The 10,357-nt window shown below is 34.4% G+C and overlaps 1 protein-coding gene across 1 annotated transcript; it reads right to left on the reverse strand.

Moving 5' to 3' along the window:
* Window positions 1-685: 685 nt before the first annotated feature.
* Window positions 686-2,561, reverse strand: LOC140818274 (glucan endo-1,3-beta-glucosidase 5-like). The gene is made up of 2 exons (XM_073178194.1): window positions 2,168-2,561; window positions 686-1,877 (listed from the first exon to the last, which is right to left on the reverse strand). Exons 1-2 carry the CDS (start codon window positions 2,368-2,370, stop codon window positions 743-745), a joined length of 1,338 nt encoding a protein of 445 aa, XP_073034295.1. The 5' UTR covers window positions 2,371-2,561; the 3' UTR covers window positions 686-742.
* Window positions 2,562-10,357: the final 7,796 nt, after the last annotated feature.

Below are 10,357 nucleotides of genomic sequence, written 5' to 3' on the forward strand. Positions count from 1 at the left end.
TTTAAATTTAGGAATATTTTCTTATTATTAATCTTATTATTAATCTTATCTCTAATCTCCAAACTCCGGTCCGACCTCGCGTATTTATCCTGAAAAGATAAAAACTAAACACCTACCTTTAAAATAAATAATAATGCCTTAAAATTATTAAAATAAATCAAACACTTCATATATTTATATAAAATATTCATTTTTAATTTAAATAGTAGCAATTATGCATGGCTTATACGTAATCTGATTTTCGGGTTCTACAAAAAGGCCAATGAATAAGACTCATCATTACGAATTCATCTGCAGTATATTTCGAGCAATTTCCATTTATCAGTTAAGCCTACTAATTAGCGTGTTTCAGTTTCGACGATTCTCGGTTTGGTATCAGTTTTAATTAGGAAATTCGAAATTCGATTCCGCTTTTTCTTGTATCTTCGGTCATGTAGTTTATTTTAAGCTACCACTATATCTGTGTACAAAGTACAAACACGATTAGTTAGTTAGAATGATTTACTATGAATGATAAAAACTTGCGTGAGACGATCTCACAGATCGTATTTGTGAGACAGATCTGATTATTACTTTTTATACTAAGAGTATTATTTTTTATTGAAAATATGAGTAGGGTTGACTCGTCTCACAGATTATGATCCGTAAGACGTTCTCACACGAGACCCACTCACTAAGAATTCGATATGACTCTAAAATCATTTTCCTCCTCCTCCTATAACTAATTCAAATTTTCATTTTCTTACAAGCAAACCAAAAACAACATAAACAACCACCAAGCAACAACCGAACCACGAATCATCACATGGCCCGATGATGTCCCTGGATTATTAACGAGCTCATGTTTTCCAGTATCAATCATTATCTCGTACCTGCAAGAAGGGTCCCTAATTCCAGGATCAATCTTTGTAACAACAGACAAAGAACCGAACTGCTCGCACGACCCTTTCTGCTGATTAAATCTCTGGTAGTAGGCATTAAACGCATGCGACGCGTTGCTTCTAGCATCCAAACCCCCGCAAGATGACCCGAATCCAAGGCTAGTGCAATCTGCATACGTGCACGCGAAATTCAATTTCTCTGGAAGATTGGGGTCCAGGATGTCCGCATCAGGCGCCATAATGCACCACTGTCTCGCCAGATATCGAACACCTTTTGCCGCTGTGAGATTCCTTCCATTGCCTAAATCCAGGGGATACTTTATGGTCCCGTCGAAATAAAAAATACCCCAGTGTCTTTCAAACTTTCCAGGATCGATACTCTTTGCATCTTCATCTGTTAAAGCAAACAGGTAAATATCAGGCGGGGTGCTGCGTTTAGGCGTCCCTTGGCCCTGGTTTATTCGGTTAAGTAAACCACGGTAAAATCTTCGCGCCATCTGCGGGTTTGCGTTCGGGTCCCCGTCTGATGGCCAACCTATCTCGCCTATGATGATTGGAATGGAAGAAAACCCGTTTTTCTCCAGGGCCGAAACGAGTGTGTCGTAGTTTGCTTCGAACACGTTGGTGTAGGCGATGGATCCATCCAGTAGAGGAGAGGCAGAGCCATCGAAGAAGGCGTATTCGACAGGAAAATGAGGGTCCGCTTGCAGACTGAGAAAAGGGTAGATGTTGATTGTAAGGGGGGCCCCATTTTGGCTTAGGAACTTGACCAAGGAAACCATTAGGGTGTGGATATCAGCACGGAAGTTGCCGCCTGAGGGCAGGCCTGTTTCAGTTTCGTAGACATCAGCGTTGAGCGGGACGGTGGCTTTTACGTCCCGGCCTAGACCTGCCTTGATCAGGGCTGCTTGGATGTTTTGTAGGGCTGGAAGTGTTACCTGTGTGAATTTGTTTTGGTATGTCTTGAGAAATGGTTCGTTTCCAACAGCAACATATCTGAATAACCACAAATTATAGGATCAATGCTGGTATATCAAATGCTTGAAATCTTGGGAAAGAAAAAATTATATTGGTTTTGTAACAGTCAAATTTTAGTATATATTAGGAAAAATTCAAATTTTGAATAATCGATTATCAAAATTTTGTATTTTTATAAAATTGGTCTTAGTGTTTGTTTTAGGCCTTTGTTTGCACACAAAGAGACGAGTTAACGTACAATATTATTAATTACCTTAAGTTTTTAGAAAGATTAATTCAAGTTTTTTAACAAAAGTGTACCTACGTACCTTATGTCCACCCCCTTTTGGGACAAAAAATAGGAAACATTTTGCGACACCCATTCTTCAGCAACTCGAACGCTACTCGCTAACGACGCTAACATTTCGTTAGGGATCCCAACCATGACTTGGATCCCCGACCTGCCTAGTGCCTGCATAGCCCAGGGGTCGGCTTCGAACAGCTTCACTTTGTCGAATCCGTTTACTTTCATCAGATTCACAACTATGTTCGGAGGGAGAGGGTGAGTGGCTCGTGTTCCCCAGTTACAACCGAGTCCATCGACTCGCAGACGTCTACCTAGAATGGAAATAAAAAAAGGGTCATGAACATGTAAGGAAAACCCATGATCCTGGAACTAATTCTCAGTTTATCTTTATTGTTTTATATAAACAAGAAAAATAATATTGCTTGCTTTTTGTTCGTTGTGTTGGTATTGGAAAGTTGGTACTTTGTGGGGGGGTAAAGGGAAGGAATTGTACCAAGGATTCAACAAGGAACTGATTCCATAATTTCAAGATGAAGTATACCTCGTTTGAGAGATAAATTTTTGTTCAATACATGAAAAAGTGTTAACTTTCCGTAATTAATATTTTAATGAGACAAAAATTTATGTAAGACCGTCTCATGATTCGTATTTTGTGGGACAAATCTCTTATTTGGGTCATTTATGAAAAAGTATTACTTTTTATGCTAAAAGTATTACTTTTTGTTGTGAATATCAGTAGGGTTGATCCATGTCACAAATAAAGATTTGTGAGATCATTTCACAAGAGACATACTCTTTTAATGAAGAGTCGGGGAACAAACTACAAGTTTATTAGTACTGATTGTGTTTCAGTACATTAAATTGATTTTTTTTCCGTAATTCAGTTATTTTTGTTCAAGTATATATTGACGTCACATCGAATATATCATCAATATCTGATGTGATAATATGAATTCCAGTGCATGTTAATGTCAAAATTTGACTACTTAAAAGTTCCTAACTCCAAAATAAGTCAAGATTTTGACATTTCATAGTAAAATCTAGAAGAGTGAACATGACGGACCCTTGTTCGCCTTTATAAGGAAGCAATAGATGAATATGTGCTTGGGGTGATGTTTGGATTCAAGTCTTTGCTTGGCTAATGGAAAAAATTCTTTTGCAACAATTCATGTAATATTCTCTATTACATCAATCATTGATTGCTATGTATCTGTTTGCGCAGAAAAATACATAGTTGTGCCAGGCACGAGATCGTGTCAAAGTGAATAATCTGACTTCTATTATAAAGCAACATGAATACTGATTCGATTGTTAGTTCTAAATCCTTCGGTAAGCTATAAACTGAGAATTTAAATGATGAATTTGACAGAAATTGTATAAGAAATGCACGAACAACAACTAATTAAATTATGTTATTATGAACTTGAATAATATTTTCACAATTATAATTGAAAAGCAGGAGGAATAAAATGAACCTTTTCCATTAATGTCTCCGTAGATTTTCATTAATGATGGTTTATTCCTATTTTAGAATTTGATTGTTAAAATTATTATGGAATAATAAATCAAATGATTATTTTGAAAGTAGGATTTTTAAAAGGTTTTGTTCTGTCTTAGATTATTTGATTTTAAATTTTGATCTTTATTTTATCTGATTTCGTTTTAATATAATTTAGACTATGCTTTTTATTATTATTATTTTAAATACACTCTATTATTAATGTCCATTCCATATTTTAGATTAGTTTAATATTTTGATATAATATATTAGTTAACCTTTTGAGTTCCTACTTAGTCATTAAACCGTCTATAATCGTCCAAAATCATTCAAAACCACATGTCAAGTTTTTATTTAGAAATCTTTCAAAAGTTTTCAACCCGAATCGAACCGGACATGACAATTCAATTTGAATTTATTGAATAAATGTCCAAACCAAAGAAACTCTAGTTGTACTCTGTTCTAATAGGGACTTCACAAAAACCCCATTCCATGCATCAAGAATCAAGAAATAGGCTTGCTTCAAGGAAGCAGATCATCTCCAAGCAAGTAAAGCAATTTCTCCACCGCCCAGCTCGGCTGCACCACGGGCGGCGGAACAGAGCTACCAGCCAACAGAGACGAGCGACACAGAGGGCACGTCAACCGCGGCACAGCCACTTCTCAAGACAATGCTTGTGGAAGACATGGCAACAGTTGCTTAGCTCCCACACCTTGTTATTCCTCCTCAACATGTTCAAACATACGGCGCAAAATATTTCGAGGATACCGCCACGTTTTGCGGCAAGGAATTCGAATAGGCGATCACGAGTAATAAATCGATTTATTCGAATCAATCCTACCGTCACCAATTTGTAGTCTTGAGTAATAAATCGAACAATAATGTTAATCGTAATTCGTACGTACAAAAAGGTTGTTCAAGATATCCAACCATGAAGAAGCTTTAGGAGGAAAAAAGATTAAGGTAAAAGTATAAAAAAATATTATTAGCAATATCTGGTGAACAATGTCAAGTTTTTTTGTTTTTTTTTGTTTTTGTTTTTTTTTTCTCATTATGTGAGAACATACTGCCGTTATTTTTTGGTACGTACAAGGTAAAATTTTGAACTAATGCAATATCCTGCAAATCATACAAAATCACGTAAAGCATATTGTGCATGTTTTATGTGACAAGTTCGTCCGAAATGTATTGGTAGAAAAATTAATCTCCTGATTATTGATCAAATATTCATCTACTCTATCAACACGAACATTCTGCTAAAGCTTGTGATCAATAACAAGTTTGACTTGGCACTGGATGGCTACATCAAGAAGACTGTGATTTACTAATCTTGAGCATATAATTTTTTTAAAAAAAGATGCCATATATGTAAAGCCTCAGCATTGGAACATAAACGCCTATTTTTTTTGCGTAATTTACAAACAGGGGTGACTCGAACATAAAAAAAAAGAACAAAAAATGTTGAGAAGGCTGATTTTTATTAGACAAAATAAAAAATGGACGAAAACAAGTCCAAAATCTTCGAGAATACCTTCAAAGTGCTCGAAACTATAAATACAGGGGCGGAGCTACACAGGCTAGGTTGGGCTCTAACCCCACCTAATTTTTTTTTTTTTTAAATAGGTATGCTTTATTTTAAAAATTTTTGACTAGCCCCAATCAATTTTATCTCTCTTATTCACTCAATGCACCCCCTGTGGCAGCTCCATTCTTCTCCCTGAAGCCATCACAATTTTCGTTACTTGAAATGGCCGTAACTTCATCGTCGGTCGTCGGTTTTCAAAATCGATTTTAGATTCGGAAATTCCATGACATAAGCTTTCTTTTAATATGAATTTTTCAAGTTTCTTTTTCGTCTTGAAATCGGTCGTTGTCTATCGGTCACTGCTTTCAACGGAAATCGTGAGGAAATTTTAGTGTTATACTTACTACAACTCGTTCTTGTTGTTCTAAGTTAGATTTTGAATTTTAAAGATAATTTCAAATTTTAGTGTTTCGAAATTCGGGTCTTTTGGTTTTTTTTTTTTATTTCAATAATTGTTATATGTTAAATTGTTGATTGTAGGTACTATATTTGAGCCGATTGGAGGTGTTAATAATTTTTTGGAATTTATTTGGAAATTATTTCGAATTTCTAGATTTTATATTGGGATTTTCGCTTTTTAATGTTGATTATTTATTATTTGGATGTTTAGATTTTATAGAAAATGTAAATGCAAATTTATGGATTTTTGTAGGAATTTTGGAAAAATTCAGAATTATGTAAATGAGATTTTCGAATTTATAAGGCAAATTTTATATTTAAATGTATTATGCTTTAAGATTTTCATATGTTAACTTCGAGAATTGTTTTGGAATAATTATAATTTTTCGAAGCTTATTGAATCAAAGTAACAATTATCTAGTGTCGGTAATGTTGATTTGATTCAGTTAGCCATAATAAGTTAAACTAAAGTGATATTTTATGGTGTAGACGGTACCAAGGAGAAAAGAAACTCAAGAATGAAGAAAAAGAAAACCATCGCCTCATTTTTTAAACAAAAAAGAGCAGACATCGACAAGTCAGGAGAATTCTCCATCCGATAATGATATCTCAAATCCAGTGAACAACAGCTTAACAAATATCCTAGAATTGATGTTGATGTGAATTCTCTTGAACATGATCCGACATTACGTACTCCGTTATGAAATATCCTGTTAATCAAATGGATGAAGTTAGACGATCTTATATCAAGATGGGGACATATCAACCAATTAAGAATGAGTATCCACCGACCAAATTTGGAAGTCAAAATCGACGATTCCATAGTCATTGGTTTAAAAAATTTACTTGGTCAGAGTACTCTCCTTCGAAAGATGCTGCATTTTGTTTTCCGTGGTTCTTATTTGAACATAATCATCCTCATAATCCTGCATTTACAATTGATGGATTCAAATTTTGGAAGCGAGTTAATGATGATGATAGATGCACATTTTTTTATGCATATATGATGCAATACTTCACCACATAATAATGGTGTGGAATATCTTGATAATTTGATGAATATACCTCGTCATATTGACAAAATGATAAATGCACAATCTTTACAAGAAAAACAGAATAACAGATTGCGACTTACAGCAACTATGAAAGCATTCGATGACTCACTTTGCAAGCATGTGAATTTAGAGGACATGATGAATCTCCATCTTCTAATAATTGTGGAAATTTTATCAAGATGATAAATTTTATAGGAAAAATGAATAAGAGTATTGGGGACATCGTCTTAGAGAAAGCTCCAAAGAATGCAAAGTATACTTCACTTGATATTCAGAAAGATAATTTGAATATCATTTCCAACCAAGTGAGAGCCAAGATTCGTAAAGAAATTCGGGGTGCAAAATTCTGCATTTTAGTTGATAAAGCGAGAACTGCATATGATAAAGAGCAGATGGCTATTGTATTAAGATTTGTGGATACTGAAGGATTTTTACAAGAGCGGTTCTTTGCCATTGTACGCGTGACAGATATAACAGTTGCAACACTTAAGAAAGAAATATCTGATGCACTTGGGCATTATGACTTGCATATCCACAACATGCGTGGACAAAGATATGATGGTGCTAGCAATATGCACGGCTCTTGGAATGGATTGTATGATCTTTTCTTGAAAGATTGATCGTGTGCATATTATGTATATTGTTTTGCTCATCGGCTTCAACTAGCATTAACTGCAGCTGCTGAAAAAGAGGCGTCCATTTGGTTATTCTTTTCAAAATTGAATTTATTTGTAATATGATCCATGCATCTCCTAAACGGCATGGTGAGTTATATTCTGCTCAAAGAATTGAAGTTGCGCATATGGTAGCTACTGGTGAATGTGATACAGGTAGAGGATGTAATCAAATTGAAAATTTATTACGACATGAAAGACTCGTTGGAGTTTTAATTTCGACTCAATTAGTAGCATGATTGATATGTATAGCTATGTGATTACCGTGTTATAAAATATGAGGAATGATGGAGCTTATAATTCCATTCGTGGTGAAGCTAGTGGTGCATTGATTGTGTTGAAGTTTTTTGATTTCATATTCATATTACACTTGGGGTATGTTTGGTAGGGTTGATTAAACCTTGATAGATTGTGTACCCCATGTTTGACTCGATTTAAAGGAGATTGACTGCTAATTTGATAGATTATTTGTACTGTTTCTATTGGAAAATCGGTCCACCACTCTGCCACATATTAAATCAATCCCTCCCATTACAAAAGATAATATTTGGAAAAATATGAAATTGTCCCTGCATTTTAAATCAACAAAATTTGACAATTGCTAAACTTAGTTTCTGATTAATCTCTTTCTTCATTGCCGATGGAAAATTTCGTATACAACCCACATTTGAAACAGAAGCTCTGAAATGGAAGAAAACAAGACAAAAAAACATTATCGGAGAACAAATCTGAAGACTCATCCACCCGTGTCCAAGGTGAAATTATGAAGGTTAAATTTCTAAGATTGTCGTTAGTTATATGCTTATCATGAAGAAATCCATTCCGAATATTTTTGGAATTTTTTCAGTGTTACATATGATAATGTATATTACATAAACTTTTGTTGGATTAAAAATCTCATTAGATCTGCTGGTGCAAGAGAGCTCAGTAACTTCATTGTAAACCTTTAAGCAGTTTATTTTTGTTGAACATTCACAATAGAATATAGTAATTTACCGAACTATATGTATGTAATAGTTTTTTTTCCTAACTTTACTGATTAACCTTTAAATATCTCATATTTGTGAGCTGAAATATTTGTCCCTCATAATTTTTGATTTTTTCTTGTTATGTGACATGAATTTTTTGGTTATGAAATCCCAATGATGCAGATATATTGTCAAAGTAACATGATTATCTTTTTGTAATGTAGAAAAGTATACTGATGTACTAGAGTTCAAAATTTTATTAACCAATTTTTTGCAGATTAAGATATTTTTTTAAATATCTTCTCGCTTTGGAAGTAATTTTGCGAATGGACAGTAGATGTTGTTACGCTATACTCTTTGTGCTGCTGCAACACATGATGATTCGTACGTTTTTTATGGTATGTCTGTTAATACGAAATCTACTAAATTACTCGCAAGAAGACAAAGTCAAGTACGCAGAACATCATCTTTCTACACCATGACTCAAAGAATGACTGCACAAATAAACCATTTGCGTAGGATTATCGAAATTGGAAATGTTCAATATGTTGTGAATTTGAGGATGAATAGAAATGCATTTGCCCATTTATGTTACTTTCTAACTTATGTTGGGGGGCTGGGAGATTCTAAATATGTTAGGATTGAAAGAAAAAGTGGCTAAATTTTTGTTTATCTTGGCACATCATAAGAAGAATCGAATTATTGGTCATGCTTATGTACAAAGTGGTCAAACAATCAGCGCTCATTTCCATGAAGTTCTAGGCTCGGTCCTCAAGTTACATTTCTTGTGAAGCCTTCTGCACGAGACATAGAAGTGGTTCAAGGTAATATTTGCATATTACACATATATTATTTTTTGGAAATGTCAGAAGAGAAGAAGGATATGTCAAGCATATTGATGTGCAATACCGACATTGACATATAATTTTTATATGCGTAAATTTTATTGTGCACGACTGTGTTGGTGCATTGGATGGTACCTATGTAAACGTTCATGTACCAATTTCTGAAAAAGGAAAGTATAGAACTAGAAAAGAAACCATTGTTGTTAATGTCTTGGGTGTGTGCAACCGGATATGAACTTCATTTACGCACTGTGTGGGTGGGAAGGATCGGCCAGCAGATGCAAGAGTTCTTCGTGATGCATTAACTCGGGAGGATGTACGGAAAGTTCAAAGAGATTAAAATATTTGTTTTAATATTGTGATATCAGTTCACTATAATGTCTTCATGTTATCATGAATTTAAGTCAGTATTACGTATTGAAAAAAATATATGACTTTAATTGTAGGTTGTTATTACTTGTGTGACACCGGATACGCAAATGTACATGGATTTTTGACTCTTTATAGAAGAGTACCGTACCATAGGGATGTTTGGTGAAATCGCACATGTGCCCCATAGAATTTTAAAGAGCTCTTCAATTGGAAACACAACAAAGCTAGAAACTTGATATAAAGAGCTTTTAGTTTGCTTAAAAAAAGATGGGCTATCATGTGAAGTCCTTCTTTCTACTCATTGAAAACTCAAAATAGTATCATTAAGGCTTGCATTTTGTTACACAATTTCATTCGATCTCAGATGCCGGACAATCTTGTCAAGGATATGGAAGATGACACACTAAGCCCACATTCCCAAACAGATGATGATTTCGTTGACAAATTCATCTAATGCAGGAGATATATGGAGAGATAACTTTGCGATGTCGATGTACCATAGCTAATAATTATTTCTGTTTTTGTATTGTCTTTGTAAACTTAATTTCATTTGCGATTAATATACCGATCGTGTTTTCTTATCTTTGCAATTGTGGATGCACAAATGTTTTGTAGCAAGTATTTTCTATGAAATTGGAGATATTTAATTGCGAATTTGTTGTTAAGATGTGTTTTTCCGTACACCCTACTGTACTTTTTTTTTTGCATATAACTCATGTTTTTTTTTACGTTTCTCAGGAATACATCATAGGAATACCTGAAGCGATGGATAGCTTAGCAACAACTGAGAGCATTAATTGCCAAGGTAAAAAGGC

This window comes from Primulina eburnea, chromosome 17 (genome assembly GCF_022965805.1).
Source record: "Primulina eburnea isolate SZY01 chromosome 17, ASM2296580v1, whole genome shotgun sequence".
NCBI classification, from domain to species: domain Eukaryota; kingdom Viridiplantae; phylum Streptophyta; class Magnoliopsida; order Lamiales; family Gesneriaceae; genus Primulina; species Primulina eburnea.